At 42.7% G+C, this 18,021-nt stretch overlaps 1 protein-coding gene across 1 annotated transcript in view; it reads right to left on the reverse strand.

Moving 5' to 3' along the window:
* Window positions 1-15,812, reverse strand: part of LOC104545273 (UPF0577 protein KIAA1324-like) — a gene marked incomplete at its 3' end in the record, with an annotated part of 40,423 nt that extends 24,611 nt beyond the window's left edge. The window contains exons 1-2 of the mRNA XM_010190369.1: window positions 15,680-15,812; window positions 107-302 (exon numbers count right to left, since the gene is read on the reverse strand). Of these exons, the coding sequence (XP_010188671.1) occupies window positions 107-270 (164 nt within the window). The remainder of the gene's footprint in view (window positions 1-106; window positions 303-15,679) is intronic.
* Window positions 15,813-18,021: the final 2,209 nt, after the last annotated feature.

Raw genomic sequence — 18,021 nt, forward strand, 5'->3', positions numbered from 1 at the left:
TTACGCTCTGGAGAGCTCAGATGAGTCATTAATCTGGCTTTGTGCTGCTGAGCTGCATCAGGTTGACCCATGGCTGCATAACCCAGATGCAAACAGGACTCCTTACTTGTTGCAGCTGTCGGCTTTACCCTCAGCCGAGCCAACCGCCGTGTCCATGAAAGTCGCCACGTTGGAGAATCCTGCCGGCAGCTCATCCCACTCGTCAAACTTGATCCCGCTGCCCAGCGAGTAGGTCCCTTCGGCACATTTGCTGCACACCTGGTTCTTCATCTCCAGGTACTCACCAGAAGCACAGGAGAAAGCTGGGAAGACAATTGTTTCCAACATATGAATGGAGAAATTAATTTCAATTAATTTCCATTAATTTTTTTGCCATTTAATTAATTACGAGAGAACTGTCACTAAAGGGAATCAAACAGGAATGCAACACAACAGCTGAACTACCAACATTGGCAGCAAAATTGAGACGTTCACCAGTGCCTGTTATTTCACTGATGTGGCAGCACTGAAACCAAATCTCAGCTGACAGCTCCTGATTTGCAGTTCGTCTCTGTTGGCAAAACAAGAATTTAGAAACGAAATCTCTGCCCATAGACTGTGTCCAAAAGTAATCTGTGAAATGAGGGCTTGTAATACAGTTCTCCTCACCCTTTCTCACCCACCTGTTAAACCTTGAACTCAATTAAAAGTCACTAGCACCTGAGAGCCAGAGCAGACTCGTCTTACCCACCTGCATGTAGCTAAGAAGAGAGCACAGCAACACGCTGACTGTGATTTAACACTGCAAACCTTGGCTGAGAGCTGCAAACCTAATCCAAGGCTCTCTTCACATTTCTCCTCAGACAGAGACTGCCTACAAAGCCTTGAACATCTTGCCTGGTAGACCAGGTGGTCTTGGAAAAGATCACCAATGGGCCTGTGTCTAGCAAACGGGGATCTTTGACTGGGGTGCTCCTAGCATGCTGAGAAAATAAACACTGGTTGCCAGCACAGCAAAGACAGTACTAAAGCCATGTGTACCTAGGGGAAGTATAATTTACAAGGAATGTTCACAAAGTGCTTTTTTACCAGTGTCTTTAAAATTACTTACTCCAAGTAACTATATGTCCCTTGTTCCAGTCTGATCACATCTCTAACTGCTAAGGGAATATTCCCATCATACAGAGGAACCTGGGCAGCAGCTGAAGTACTGTATGCCCAATGGAGCCCTGTGTCTGTGCTGGGAATAGCAGCTCCTGCCTGGATGCTCATTTCAACATCAGATCATCCCGCTTTCCCCCAGCCCCATGCTGCACCATGTCTTCTCTGAGACTGAACATCCTGGATGGAAAACAAATGAGTTCTTTCTGCAGAACATATTTCCTGTATCACTTGCAGATTTTTTAAAATTAACTGTGCCAGTTTAGGCAAAGCAGGATTCAGAGCAATGCACACAACTCACAACCCAAGAAATGGTGGATTTTTTTACTGTTTCACGCATGCCACATTGTGCAGTGACAAATGTTTCATAAACTCACTTGACAAGACATAAACTCAGTCTGAGAAACTGTAGGACAAGACCAGACTGCTAGCCAAAGTGGTGAAACTGGCCCAAAACAACTGATGCCACCTGAAGTCCCATCGTATGCAGTTCCATAGATGTGCTGATGTTTATCTAATGGCAGAAAATCTTGTTTGATTGTAAGTACTTTGATAAAGTCATGGCTGCCGCAACATCCATTTCCATCTGAATCCAACTGCAGTTCAGGCTCCCATTTCTGCTCTGGCTCTCGCAGCATTTCTTTGTGCAATTGTCCTTGACCGGCAGCATTGGAATGCAGATAAAAGGTTCATTTTGATGGAAAGATTTGCCAAAGAGTCATTTTCCCCTCTTGGTCATATCAACATAGTCTGAATTTGAACCAGTGGACTTCAAACTAAGAAATCTGTTTTTCTAACCCCATTGCTCACTGGTGATAGACCAAGAAGGAAGTGGGCAGGAAAGCAGGAATGGGTGCTAAGGTGGGTATATGCAAGTAAATCCTGCGACAATGAATTGCTGTGAAAGACTGACAGCGAAAAATAATCCACTCTCAGTGGGGGCAGGTGGTTTTGTGTCAGCAGTGGTACACGACAGAGAGCACTTTCCTGTGTGAACTGAGACCACACCTTGTACAGCTTTGCACCTTAAATGCATAAAAGGTGTCCTGACTCACTGTTTTACCATTATTAATAAATACTGCTTTATTTTTTTCTCTTGGAGGGTGCACAGAGAAGCCATCAGGAAGGGAAATAATAAATAAGTGAGCTCTCTCATGACATATCCAAAGTTGCAATGTTTTTTAAATTAGCAAGAACTGGAGAGTGCTGCTTAACCACACATTCCAGATTTGTGAATTTTAAATAAGAAGTCAGTAACTGGGAGTGATCCACTGCCCTAATGAAGACACAGAAGGCAGCAGTTCCTCCTCTTCGATTCCAGTGAGGTTGAGTGGAGATTATTGCTTGAACCAAACTAATATCTTTTAACTCCTTGCAGACTGATCATTTTAGAGGAAAAAAGGGTATAAGAGATCAGGCAGGCTGCTACACGACACTGCCATTCATCGCTCACCTCCCAGGAGTGAGCCGAGCCTTTTTCTTATTTGGGTGGAGAATTACCTTTTTTCTTTTTTCTAAGAACTGTATTTCAAAGGCAGCAGCATTTCCCGTCAAAACACATATGTCTGCAAGCAAACTAGCTCTGAGCATGCCAGCTGCTTGCCACGTTCAATTTGGGGCTGAACATGGTTAATAGCAACACGAGCCACTTTCGACGTCAGAACAGATGCATCCTTTGGTCTCATTCCAGGCAGTCAGGAGCAGCTGAGGGGGATGGGGAGGAAACGTGATGTGTGATGAGCACGGAGATGGTCTCCTTTCCTCGTGTCACACAACTTGCTCTTCCAGCAATCGGGGAGACCAAAAGCCAGGCTAAACTCTCTTTAATCTAAGCAGCATCAGTTCAGGAGTGTGCCCCAACTGGAGGCAGGCAGGTTGTGGCCATGCTCAGAGGGACCCTGCAGAGCAGATGTCCCCCATGATGGCCCAGGAGGACTTGCCCAGGGTGGGGACAGGGCACAGACAGATGATCTGTCCCAGGGTACTGGCACTTTGCCTTTGTTCATGGATGCTCTCTCTCCCTAATACGTAGCTGAGCATGGATCCAGTGACTGCTTGTCCACAGAAATGGTTGACATTATCACAGCACCGCTGTGTTTGTGGTGGTGACACGTGCAAGCTGCTGTCAGTGGGAAGGACAACATCACCAAGTAGGAGCTTAACGTGCGATGTGAAGCTTAAGGAAATATAAATCATATATTTTAGGCATGTGCTCTGATTTGCCTTTCTCTAAGCCCTCCCTCTTGCTTCAGACTCCAGAGGGAAAATTAGGCTCCCTGCTTAGATGTAGCCTTTGTGAACATCACCTGCTCCCAACCCCAGAGTCCATATTTAACTTTCAGCTCATATTGAATACCTTCTTATACATCTACCCTGTTTCGGAAAATAGAACTGAGGCTGCTAAATCACACAGGTAATTCTGAAAATCTTTTCCAGAAACAACACTGCTGATCTTGTTTGGACATTACTATTCCCTCTCCCTCTCCATCTGCAAACATTCTTCTTACACCTTGAAATACCAGTTTGGGTGCTACACACCAACTTACACAGAGCAACGCACACCATGAAGACTGAATTTGATTTTTCTGTGAAAAAACTGTGAAAATGCACTAGAAGGTTTCATGACTTGCCACACCATGGCCATTTTTAAAACTGAGAACATTTTCAGAGGCAGCTGAGAAAAGCACAACAGACCACTTGTATCTGTGGTCACAGAATCACAGAATCACAGAACGTTAGGGATTGGAAGGGACCTAGAAAGATCATCCAGTCCAATCCCCCTGCCGGAGCAGGAACACCCAGATGAGGTTACACAGGAAGGCGTCCAGGCGGGGTTTGAATGTCTCCAGAGAAGGAGACTCCACAACCTCTCTGGGCAGCCTGGTCCAGTGCTCTGTCACCCTCACTGAGAAGACGTTTCTTCTCAAATTTAAGTGGTGCCAGATACACTGATGCCTTCAGTAGCTCCAGTGAAAGCGGTGCAATTATTAGTGATTTGCAAGTGTAGCTTTCTTAAAATAAATACAGAAGAGAAAAAAAAAGTTGTGAGTTGTACAGACAACCAGTCTAGGTCACAAAAGATGCTGTAAAGACATTGCCACAGGCAGCAACACGCATTTATACATGCATGCAATAAAGCTGACATTGGATTCACTTCATAAAAAATTAACAAGCGCTACAGTATTAATACCCACTGAAACCATTGTACAAGTCTTGTCAAACAGACCTCATTTCATTCTTTAAAAGGATTACAAGTCGCTTGATAAAGGTGACTGAGTGAATGTAATTGACTTAGGGTTTCTAATACAGTTAACTTGGTTTTGCATGTCATTCTGATGAAGAATGTACCACACACCACCAGTAAAGCACATCTTAAATGGATTAAGAACTGCCTGAGTAACAGATTTCAGACAGGGCTGTGGGTGGGAAACCATCACTGAGCAGGTAGGAAAGGGCAGTTCTGCCTGCCTCCGGACTCAGCCTGATGGCTGTCCACATTTTTATCAATGATCTGCAGACAAATAGAAAAGCAATGTTATTAAGATTGGCAGGTGCAAGACTGACAGAGTGATAAACCCTGAAGTAACATGAGCAATTTGGATCTGTTGGCAAGCCCAAGCCCACTCAAAGTCTGCAGAAGGTAGAAACGTGTCCCGGAGAGCAAAAAGCCTGAGAGTCAGAGTGCATCCGCTATTCATCAAGAGCTTCCACTGACAAGACATGCAAAATGGTGTTAATGAGATCTGCAAATATATTTAGAGATGGATGTAGAGATGTGTAGGATGAAATGTGTGTATTACAGGCAAGAAGATTGTTCTTACACCGAATATAGTTGAATATAGTTTTTAAGAGGTCAGTGCAAAACAAAAGGACTTTAAATGTTTTTAAAATTATAGGTAATGTCATGCAGTGAGAGATCTGACATGCTTAGTCTGTTTAGTTTACCCAAAGGAGACTGAGAGTCAACTTGATTATTATACAAGAATTTCCAGGGGGAGAAAATACAAGATCCCACTGGACTCTCTAATCAAGCAGAGAGCTGCATAAGAAGAAATACCTTCTGGAAGCTGAGCCCCAACAAATTCAAATTGGAAATAATGCATACATTTTTATTATGAAGAATGACTGATGGCTGGAACAATCTGTCATGGCGTGTGATGGACTCTTTGTCTCTCAGACATTTCATACCATAACTGGACACCATAGGGAAGAAAAGCTCAGGCCAAATACAAATTATCAGCCTCAGCATCAGTCTAACTGGGTGCATTTTAATGGCCTGCAAGGTCAAACTAGTAAATCTAATTAATCCCCCTCCTCTTAAATTCTGTGAGTTCAAAGCAATGGTATCTTACTTCCCTCCTGGGACACACCATGGATGTGGGGCATCCTGCAGCAGGCACCCTGCCCACTGTGTAACCACTTCCAAGGAGCGTTTGCAATACATTACTTTGCAGACCTGATAGCCCTCTACAATCACTTTGCAGACATGGAAATGGCTCCCCAGAGGGCAAAGCAGACCATAAACAAGCTTGCCTCATTTGCTCTTTGACTGCAAGGCTCCAGGGTCATGTTCTGCCTTTTAGTACAGCTGTGGCCTTCCCAGTGATTTTGGTGGACTAGGATCAATGTTAGTTGGCATATTTCTTTTCTAGTAGCTGAATCTAACAATCTCATGTTGCTTAAATTTCTGATGCTGGAGGTCAGGACAGGCTTATAATGAACACAACTGCACCAACAGACCAGATTCTCATGTCTATATGACTACTCAACTTCTTCTGAGGTCTGAAACCTTCCTCTGGAGTGTTTTCTCATGTTGAATATCTCCCAGATATTGCCATGGTGTGAGAAGGATCAGAATATTTGTTATTTCACCAGAAGGGTTATCAAAGCTGCCTCAGTGTCCTGCATTCTCCAACACCAAACCTATAATATATTCAATTGCTTTCCTCCTTTATGCAGCCCTGGACACTCTGTGTTGTGTCTTCCCAGGTAGCTTCCCATCCCACACCACTTGGACCCACTGCTTCTGCCTCTATCACTCTTCTCAGCAGACATTTTTCACCAGACATTTCTTACTTATGATACCTAAAACCATTTCAGCTCTTCTGTTTATTTTGTTGCCACTGAGCATTTGCACATTCATGTGTACCCTTCCATCTCCTCTTGGCTCTTAATACATTGCCATTTACAAATGACACAGGACTGGATTTTGCCAGATTATAACAACATTAGAAGGGGGTAGCAACGGAGCAATGCTAACCAAACCAGTGAAAATGCACAGGAAAAATAATCTCAAACACTGACTTTCCATCTCTCCCCTTTCCATTCCTATATTGTTCATCCAAAGCCCCACTGCCTCGGATTCAGGTGAGATGCTGCTATCTCCTGAAGACAGAGCCTGGGCTGAATTATCTCAGCCTCCCATGGGTAGAGGTGAAAACTGTAGCTCAGAAAGGAAATATGAGGTTGGCAGCATCCCGCAGTTGTCCCTCTGAACAGCTGCTGGGTTAAGCAGACACATGCCACAGACCTGCAGGGGAAGATGTGGCCAAGGACAAGTACATAGAGGCATCTGTTCAGCAATACCCTGGGACATTAGGGTCCACACAACATGGGACTGAGGACCAACCAAAATACAGGATGAGAAGAAAAAAAGAAAGCTTAGGGACAAGAGGAAATCACTGCTTCATTATTAATGTTTCCTATAATCTCAGCCAGCTTCAGAATGTCTTCTGTGAATAATTTATACAAGGCTTCTCCAATAGACTGTGAATAATTGATGTTCGTTTTCTTCAGTCATTATATCCCAGTGTGGTACCAGGAACCAGACTGAATCTTAATTTAAGAAAAAAAGTCTTTCAAGGCTGTTTAGGCTTGAAATGTGATCACACTGAAAGCTGATGTAACTTGGTGAAGAGTATCTTCTGTGGAAGACACTTTTCTTTTTCTTAAGAGTAAAGAATTTTTCCTTTTACCCAAGAAATTACAAAATAGAGCAACGCTTTTTCCAGTTCAGCTCTTTGGCAGGAACAGTACCATTTTCCCCAGCCTGCTTGGCACATAGGACAGTTTTATTATCACTTTTATTTCATCATTTGGAGACTGAAAGGTGTGGCGTAGAGTGGAGGAAGGCAGTCATCACCAAGAGGTTAGCAAGCACATTTGCTGCCAGGGTTACAACAACCTCCTCATGGCTCAGCACTGGAGAGGGCAGGAAACATTCCTCAAGCTGAGTGAGCAGCTCTCCATGCCTCACTGACTCCATCAGGTTTATTTTAACTGCTCACCAACCACAGTGGCTGGTGCAAATGGCTCCCAGTGCCATTTGAGATGTCCTCACATACAGTGTTTGCCTCTCATCCCTCTACCAAGCCATAGCAAATCTCAAGCTCTTGTCAGCTGCTTTCCTTTTGAAAGAGAAATCAGTGACTCTGAGGAAACTGTGTTTAACTCTCCTGAATTTTGAACTATTTACCTAAAAGAATCTGTGCTTCGAAAATCCAACAATGGGACTTTTTCTGCAAAGACAGTGTATTGCTTGTGCCCAGAGGAAAAAATCTGGAAAAATTGCTTGCAAAACTGGGGCATCTCTCGGGCTAACAGTACGCATCCAGATGGAAACGCCATGGCAAAATGTATCCTTGAGCCTCAGTCCAGGTGAGAAACCTAATGCCATTGATAGAACCCACCTACCTGGCTGGAGTTAGGAACACGCATTAGCAGGGATGCTCTAAGAGGAACAGGAATAAACATCTGCTTGAATGCTTTGCTAAATGACAGCCTTTTAGCAGCGACTCTCAAGCTGTGCCATGCACACCACTGCTGGCTAAACATCTTTGCTATGTGACAGCCTGGCATTAATTCTTCAGTTTCACAGTGTTTCTCAGAGCAGCTTTCACTGCTGTGTGTTGGTCTCCTCCTCAGTGTGCTCTGGTGGGAAAGTCTTTCTTTTTCCTTTACAGAAAAAGCATAAAAACTCTCCTAGAGATTCAAAAGAGTCTCAGATAATACTGAGTTGCCCAGTCCTGCAGGCTGTATACACAAAAGTGCCCCTATAAAGATAATGACTTTGAAATCCACTTCTTGCACATCTTGTTGTTTGTGTCAGAGGTGGCTCCAGAGGCAGAGTTATGTTATTTTTTCCTCTGTCAGACCTTCTTAATTGCTAGGTAATACATGACAGGCCAAGGGCTGAATCTATGGCATATCAAGAAATTCTCAAATTCCCTGGATTTCATGCCCACTAAGAATCCACTTTTTTGGTGCTTTGGTTTGAGAGAGCAACCTTCCACATGTGACCCTTATATGTTCATGGGAACCATACAACTGTTCAAAAGAGATAGGAGAAGGGAAGGTGTTAGTCAAAACAAGAGAGTGAGCAGTCTCAAGGATGGAGGAATGAAAGGGGAGACCATCTGAATATATTTCTTTAACATTGTCTCAAAATAGTACTTTCCTACAGCTCAGGATACCCAACAGCATCTGTCACCTTATGTACGTGTATCTATGTGCATATGTCAGATCTAGATGACACAGTTAAACACCAGCAGCCATTAATAGCTTGACCTCATTGTTTCTTCCAAGGTGAATACCCAAAAAAGCAATGAATGAATGACATCAGAAATGGAAAAAAAAAAATTAGTACATCAAGGCTGATGAAGACAAAATCCAGTCCCTTCAAGCCATGAGAAAAAATGAGAATGGATACATACCCAGCTCTCAGAGCTACGCTGATGTCACCATATTTCCTTTCTTTAGTTAAAACAAAGAAATTTCAATCATTTCAAAGCCCATTAATGAGTCCAGAAAATAATCCTCAGTGAATGTCAAATAAAAAACAAGAAAAACCTCTCTGATGATGTGTTAGGATTCACATGTTTGCTTCAAGAGGCCATAACTCTGGACTTGTTTAAGCCCTATGAAAAGTAGTTCGTACATGCATTCATATACGAAGACAATGACACTGTGGTGATAACATTTTTCGATTACTTAACAAGCTATTTTGAGATACCATAAATAAATGTGACTGTGTAATAAATAGCACCACTCTCATGGGAGCATTTGTATGTACATTCACATCCACATATGCAATAATGCAAACATTAAATAAACTACTAAAATACTTACTACTTATCATTGTTATTTTCAAGTCTTCATCAGGCAAATTACAAAATTCCAAGTAAAACTCAGGAACAGCCAATTCTTTAGCACAAAGACTACACAGAATTTGCCTGAATATAAAACTAGTTGACACTGAACAGATGTAAACTTAATGTCAGAAGGCTGCAATATGTGCACACAGGTTTTGCCAGATGTATAACATTCATTTTATATTATCCACCTACACAGATATGTATGTGCATACACTGTATCTTATAAAATTCGCATATGTCACTGACTTGGAGGCCATTAGGAGCAGACCCACATCTCACCTGCTTGCTCCACCCGCCCTTACCAGATACCGAGAGAACACCAATCTTAAAACCTTCCAGTTAAGTCCTCTGTTAGAAAAGCAGGATGCTAAAACTCCTGCAGATCACTTAAATTGCCTTAAAGTGTTGTAAAACCTACAAACCTTAAAAAGGTCACTTGCCCTAATTGTGTCTAAACTGCACTGCAATTAGCAGGAAGATCCATATCTCCTCCTGTGGTATCCTAGGAGCAAATTACACGAGTTTGAATGAACTCAACAAACACAGCTTGTTAGCAATAAATCAGGACAAATTTTGCTCTCAGTAAAGTCCCCAGTAAAGACCATTGCCCCAGTAAAGTCCATTGTAATTAAGGACAGTCTATTTTCTGAAGTCAGTGGAGCTTCTCACATGCTTGCCTTTTGGCATACGTTCACACACCTTGCCTCAAAACTGAAGCACATTTCTGATTTCAAAGAAGTTGCTCCCGCCTCAGTGGCACCAGGTAAAGGTAGGCTTTGCTAAGCAGACCCATTAATAACTCCGCAGCACTGTACTTGAGCAAGTTCTTCCATATTATCAATATTTTTTGTGTCTTCTTTCTCCAGAAATCTTGCTGATTGCAATTGTAACTGACATTTGAATGTTGACCCTACCAGCACTTTTTCCCCTTGAACATGGCAAATTCAACTCCTTTTGAAGCTGCTCTATTATTCTCACTACACTTTCTTTGTTATGTTCATAGCACCACTAAAACTAACAGATATTTATGAGATAAAGTGTAACCTATTGTACAGAATGGCAAAATATAATTCATATTCTGTGGAATAAGAGAGTTAATATTAAAAAAAAATAATTTGAGGTCAAAATGTGAGTTCACCCTTTAAGCCTTTTTTTTGGTCACAAACTCTGCTCAGAGGAGTGTATCAGTGCACCTGGACACAGTAAGGGCACACTCTGACCCAGATATTTGGCTTGTACCTGAGTGAAGGGAGATGAAGGAGAGAAGAAGGAAAGGAGACATGGAAGACTCCAAATTCAGACTTTTGAGTGTAAAACATGCAGCATACGGTCAGGTTGGAAGAAAAGCCTGACTGTGGCCACTGAAACAAACTGCAGCATAGGATCAGAGGGAGCACGATGCCAAGTCCTGCTCCCACTGCCAGGCGCCTAAAGGTCCCCATTAGGAACCGCACGCAGCCCCCACACCAAAGCAAAGGGTTGTCAGAGATACCGGCCATGTGAGAGGGCAGGGGAGGGTTTAGCCCTGAAAGTAAACTGCTCCCATTGAGTGCCATAAATATTTTCTGTTTGAAATGCCGAGCAACTGCCCTGATGGCAGTGATCCTTATCAGCTAAATTCCCTTCCTGCTATCAGACACATGAGGAGATCAGAGTGAGATCTGTGGTAATTAAAAATGAACAACACCAAATTAGTTAAGGACATTTCCCCATCAAGAAGTAATGGAGTGATTCAGAGGCCTGGATTTCACACCGGTCCCCAGCCTAATGCTCCTTGCCTCCATGCATGTGCCCTACCTTCAAAAGAGTACCAGGAGGGGACATCTTCAATGCAAAGCAGAGGAGAGCCACACAGAGTAGCTTTAAGTGTAGTAACCACTGCCTTTTTCCTAGCCAAGATTTTCACTGCACTTTTAATGCATCTCTTTGCAGGATGTGTAATGTGTCGGCATCAAAATTATGACCCTTCCCTGAACAAACACAAGCGGCCAAGCAGTCTGGTGTGGCCATGCTGTGGCCTGTCCAGGGGCAGCCTAGCCCCATGGGGCAAGTACTGAGGTACCACACCACACTGAATGGCAAAATATAGGCTGACACCCTGATGTGAGGTGTGAAAATGGTGATGGCTGCAGGCTCATGGAGCAAAGAAATGAGAAAAAAAGAGGGGAGTGAAATATAGAAAGGGACATGTTGTCCCAGAGCATTGCAAGCGAGTTACTGTGCTGCAGAGCTGCTTCTGCACTTTCTTCTCCCGGGGCCACTGCAAAGCAGGACCTCCTGTAGTATCACAAATATCTCTTGTGTGAGGTTTCTTCTTTCTTCCCACCTCCTACCTGGGTGGTAGAGATGTGGAGGGGAGGGCAGCAGGAGGGGAAGGTGTGTCATCACTCTGCTCTGTGCTCTCAGCAAAACAAAGGCAAAAAACCCCTTCTTCCAATAACCAGTCATAAAGCAGTCAAAATATGACAGTCCTTTCTACCCTGAACCGCATGACTATTTCTCAGAGGAGTCTGCCTTCTCTGCAGGTAAACTTTGCCAATTAAGTTTTTGAAGACTCAAAAAAAGGGCCGAATCCTGACGTGTTTTGGAAACTACAGCCATTTCAGGGAATGCTGGCAGTTACTCTCAGTGGGTCACAGCCAGCCGTGCTTTGCAGGTCAGCATGTACTTCAGAATGCAGCAGAGCACAGAGACACCCAGCCTAAATTTAAATGGGTTCATTCGAATGAAAAGAAATAAAACACAACATCCTGAAAACGAGCACATCTCGAGATACTGACTGAGCTCTGGTGCCACAGTTAGATTGCTCCAGATATGTGAAGTACCTGAGCTAATATATTTTTAGCAATCTCAAGTGTCTTTTCACTCCACTGGAGACCACAGTCTAGACATATTTACAGAGATGATTGGAGACATTTAACATATTGTTATACCATCTTTCGAATTCCTAGTTCAGGCACAATTTAAAGGAATGACTGCTGAGCATTTGGAAGCAGGAAAGGTTGGCGCAGTATTCTCAAGATCCAAAATTAATGACAGCCTGCAAGTCACTTCTGTTTTCAGGGAGCACTAGAGATCAATAGCAGATATTCTCAAGCAGCAGACATTTCTGAATAGATGAAAACAACTGCAAACAGCACATCATGAAGTCAGCAGCGGTGACAGATGCATTCCCAAAAAACCCCACTTTCTCACCGAGATTCCTCCACCACCACCGTGTCGTAACTCCCACCAAGGACCGCTGAGGGCTCTACCAACCTCAATGAGACAAAAAAAAAATCCCCTAAGAGCTCATGCTGCTATACAAATGCAATATTTTTTAAAGAAAAGAGACATAATTGGCTCATCTGTATCTCAGGACTAGTAGATATCAATGAAAACTTCTGAATATAACAGATTTCCAAAGCTGGAAACCATCCTACCTGGGGTAATTGTACTGTGGTCCCTAGTTCCATAGGCTGATGCACTGAAAGAGATACTTAAGGAAGTCCAAGACTCTACCAAATGTCAAAGTCCCAGCATCAGTATGCTCTGGCATAGGGTAGGATCTACAAGATGCAGGAGAATCTGAATAAATGTGTACAATGTCCAGAAAGACTCATCTCAAATGACATGGCACAGTTATGGTATTTCTTGATAGGCCTTGGGATAAAATAAAACTAGGCCTATGAGAAAAGGAAAGCATTTCAAGGAGCCATTAATTACATTATGAGATGTGTTTGCAACACCTGGCCAAATCTGTGCCACAAATCTCACTCTGTACACAACCCACTCAGAATATAAATTGTAGCTGTCCCAAATACAGAACGCTTCTTTTTCCTCAGGCTACAGAAATCTGTGCTTTCAGTATAAGACATCCTTGGTCCAGCTGCTGTGTCTCATCTCCACATGAGACAGAAGCCACCAGCTTGGAGAATATGATAAGTCAATGAGGAGGTGTCTATCTGTGAGCATTTTCAGTATAACTCATCATCAACAACAGACCTCCATGTGCAAACCCTAAAGAGCTGCAGGGCACATAAATTTCAAAAGCTGCCTCTCCCATGTTATCCCACTCATTGAAGAACGGACTGTCAGCCAAACTCTATGCTGGTTCAAATATTTTGCAGTAAAAATCACCACGTTAGCCAAGCTGAATGAGAGGGGTGTTCTCTACACATTCCTGCAGTGATTGACTGCTGTTGACAGATTCATGTTTTCAGCCTGAAAGATTGGTTGTTCTTAAAGCAAAAGCTGAAAGACTGAGAGAAGAGAAACCTAAAATTATTTTTGCAATAAGAATATAGCCAGACATCTCCTCAAGCCAGATAACCTACTACAGACACACAAAAAGAGACAGAACTACATTAACACCGCTGCACTCCAAAGAGCCCTGAGAAATCAGATTTGAAGGTTCAGTAAAAAAAAGCCAAATATCCAATTGCTTCTCAAACCAGCTGAATTGCCATGCGACTTAACAGCAACACTACAAGGAGGAGAATCATCATACTGAGATGATTTTTCCAGTGCATTTAACAGAATCCTGTACGTTGGTGTATAATAGTACAGTCAATCTACTGGGCAAAGTTTTCCCCTTGTTTAGCAGGGGGGCAGATATGGAGGAGCCAGAGAATCACCTATTTTTATAAAACAGTTAAATCGTCTTTGGAACTGATTTAAGACCAGAAAGACACACAAATAAGAAGAGATGAAAAGGGAGTACATCATTTGTCAAAATCTATAGCAGAAAGTTAAGGAGAGTGTAATGGTGCTGAACCTTAAGCCATTTATCACAAGATTGAAGAAGAAATAGTGTCTATCAGAAAAAATGAGTTATACCTATGTACTCCAAAGAAAACCAAAAGTGGTCATGCAGCAGAAGGGATAACACTATCTGCTCCTTTATAGTGTAGGCAGCCGAAAGTAACAGGCTTGAAGTACAACAAGGGAGATTCAACAGCAGAAAAAGCTGTAACAGGAGGGAAAATTAAAAGAACAAAACAGATGAGCAAACATCTGGAGAGCCTGTGGGCTCTTCATCACTGGAGGTCCCTGAAAACAATTAAGCCAAACATCAGCTGTGAATGACAGTCATTGCTAATATAGATACTTGGGCTGGAGAATGAATTAGGGATCACCTGAGGTGCTTCCCAGGTCTGTATTTCTGTAATTGAAAAACACGTATCATAGAATAGAATTAGAATCACAGAATGGTTTGGATCAGAAGGGACCTTAAAGCTCATCCAGTCCAACCCCTGCCATGGGCAGGGACACGACCCATCAGACCAGGTTGCCCAAAGCCCAGTCCAATGTGGCCTTGAACACTTCCAGGAAGGGGACATCCACAACTTCCCTGGGCATATCTTACGGATATACAGAGATTCCACATTTAAAACCACAAAACCTAAACCTAAATACCAGGAATGACACAGGCAGCTTCTCAAATGATGCTTGCAAGCAGTCAAAAATCTTCAAGTCTGCTACAGAAAATATTTATGTGCCTTACAGTGGAACATATGCCATAAAGAAATGAACAATAAACCTTTACAGAAGAGTCAGAAGTGAATAAAATTTGACCTCTCCTACACTAGAACTGAAAGGACATTGCCGTTGCTCATCTTGCTTGTCAGATACAATAATTTATACCCCCTGGTACAAATTACTGAGAAAGTAAAGCACTGCTAGGATCTTTTATGAAGAGAATTGCTAGAGCAAGGAAGTGTGATGGGAAAGAGCATTCAGCCTGGGAAGCTACAGAGCAATGAGGGAACAGTTCAAATGTGTTTGCAGAGCAGCACCAAAGCAGCACTTCGCTTGTGTCCCCAGATGTAAAGACGTGTTTTAACATTAAAAGAAATGCAGAATCAAGTGATATGAGAACACTCCAAGTTGTTAAAAATAAATATATAAATAAATAAAATGCAAATGCTTCATCATGAAAATAACTCAGGCAATAAGACGTTTACTATGACGTATGCATTCAGCTTATTAATTAGCTAAATAATGCAGGTAACAAGAATTAGGACACTACACAAATACAGAGTAGCCACTCCTGGCCACCATTTTGGCCAGTACAGCTACAAATGACCTGGAGAACTGCAAAACTCAAAAACAGAGTATGGTGGCTGAAGACAAGCAACCACATCTCTTCAAGGGGTGCTGTAATAGATGTGTCTTGTCTGTGAATTAGCATACAAGGGTACCTGTAAACAGATACTGAGTTATACAACTATGCTGCAAAGACCAACCCTGCTCCACAGCTCCAAGAGACAAGAAGAAGGATTGGAGGGGAAGGACTAACTCAGGGTTACTCTGCATATCAGTGCCAGAGCTAAGAAGCCATGCAAGGATAAATAAATAGCACAAACAGCTAGTCACAGTCTGTAAAATGAAAAGTGCTGACATACTGCATTCCTTCCCTTTCACCGGGTCAGGTAGTCCAGAGCACTCCACCGACGGATTTGGGACAGCCACCCTCCATCTGGAGCCACTGCTGTCGCACTCTGTGTACTCGAAGTGGTAATCTGTCTGCAAGCAATTAGAAAGAGTTTCAGTTTCATCATAACATTTGCATATTAAGGTCATTAATCAAGACTGGGATTAGCAAATGCAGTTATAATTAAACCAGAAAGGAAGCAGCTGGTGTGGAACACACTGCAACACTCACATTGCCTTGACGATCACCGTATCATCACAGAGCAAGCACAAAGCACGTTGGATGCTGTGCAGCACAAACACTAAGGCAGCTTTAAGGTAGACTGATGTGGTGAAGTTTGGTTGGTTCCTTTCAATTTAGTTGGCTTCTCCTGGTAGGACTGGCCATAAACCAAGGAAAGGTAAGGCAGTGGTTGTGTTTGCAGCCCAAGGCACAAGTAAAAATGCTCCTCAGCTGGCTTAGCTCACTCTCACTATGGCAAAACTCATCTATGAGGCAGCACAAATTTGACTTTCTGCGCCACCACTGCTGCAGGCATTGCTCCCTAAGCTATGCTACCCTAGGAGGAGGTACTCTGTGCACATAAGGATTATTTTGGGGGCAAACTCATCCATGAGGCAGCACAAATTTGACTTCCTAAAGTTCTGCGCCACCACTGCTGTAGGCATTGCTCCCTAAGCTATGCTACCCTAGGAGGAGGTACTCTGTGCACATAAGGATTATTTTGGGGGCAATCTTTTCCTGCTCCTTCTATGACCCCCTGCAGTGCTGACATCCCACATGATGGAGCAGAAGAAGGGGAATCAGGTGGATAAGGGTCCATTCATACTGGCTCTGGTACAGATTAGTTAATCTCTGCACATATTCAGCTAACTCACAAGGAGAAGGTTTGCTATTTTCCTCATTTATTTATAGAAAAACAAACAATACTGAGTTTAATACTTCTACTGTTACCATAGCTCTCCAGAGATATTCAGATGTTAATAAAGTTCTGCCTAAAAATCATCAAAGCCTTTTCTAGTTTTCATCCAAGTCCAAATAATATTCTGATTTCTCTGGAATTAATGTTTTCATGCTTCAATTAATGTCTTTGTAGCTCAACCTAAGGTTTGAAAACCTAACTAACAGCATGGCAGAAAGGAAAACTATTTGTCTCAAAACTAAATCAAGACATAAGAAGATACTATCAAATCCAGAGCCACACATGAAATACAATATACGAGACTCTCAACTCTACCAATATACTCAATTAAAATACACATTTTCCCCTTTTTCATCTCATTATACTGTCTTCAAGGAACAGGAAAAAAAACCTGGTCTTTAACCATCTTGTTGATGTATCTCAGTCTTCTCCATGTCAGCTGTAGCCAGGCCTACCATTTAGCTCATCTGGGCGGGTACAGTTTCTTTGTTGTCCTATGTACCCGAAGAAACCCATTTTGTTATTTTTCACGTCCCTTGCCAAGTTCAGCTACAGCTGTGCCTTGCCTTGCCCTGCCTTGCCTTGCCTTGGCTTGGCTTTGCTTTGCTTTACTCTACTCTTCTATAGTTCTTCTCCTCTATAGGAGTGCTATAGTTTTATCTAATGTCCTGGTTTACTGGGACAGAATTTTAGAGTGAGTTTTCTGTTGAGGAAAACTGCAACTTTGTAAGGACACATAATAACACACTATTTCATGGGGACAAAGTGATAAAACTTTGTTGTAGATTTCAGCTAACATTGGTGTATGATGCTTAAGGTCTTCAGCAGCCTTGAGATAAACAGGTGCAGAGGCTGGGGGGAGCAGAAACTCAGGGGAGTTGGCTCCAAGCTGACTCCAGGCTGACCAATTAATACTATTTATACCATAAACATAGACATTCACTATAAATTGGGGAGTTTGCTGGGGATGGCCCTCTTCTACCCTCCTTCTTCTTTCCTCTTCCATGGCTGACATCTTGAGAGGGACTTGTTTACCGTCCTAAGCCTGAGGCCTACTCCTCCACAATATTGGCTTACTTTAACACTGCGTACCTTATATTAAACAACTGTTTTTAATATTAGTATTTATTATGATTATTTTATTAAATGTATTGCTATTTCAACCCACAAATCTCTTTTCCTTTTCCTGCCCCCCCTCCCTAGGTGTGGAAGAGGAATTGGGTGACAGAGCACCTGTATAAACCACAACACCTAGAAATAACCACTGAGGGTCCAGCTGTATCCCTCTTTTATAACCAGAATATATCCACGCTGCATCACAAGGGCGGCAGCAGCTCACAACTTTGACCGCACCACTTCAGCTGCATGACCCAGCATCTCAAGCTGGTTTT

The sequence above is a fragment of the Mesitornis unicolor genome, unplaced genomic scaffold (assembly GCF_000695765.1).
Source record: "Mesitornis unicolor isolate BGI_N332 unplaced genomic scaffold, ASM69576v1 scaffold3148, whole genome shotgun sequence".
In the NCBI taxonomy this organism is placed as follows: Eukaryota; Metazoa; Chordata; class Aves; order Mesitornithiformes; family Mesitornithidae; genus Mesitornis; species Mesitornis unicolor.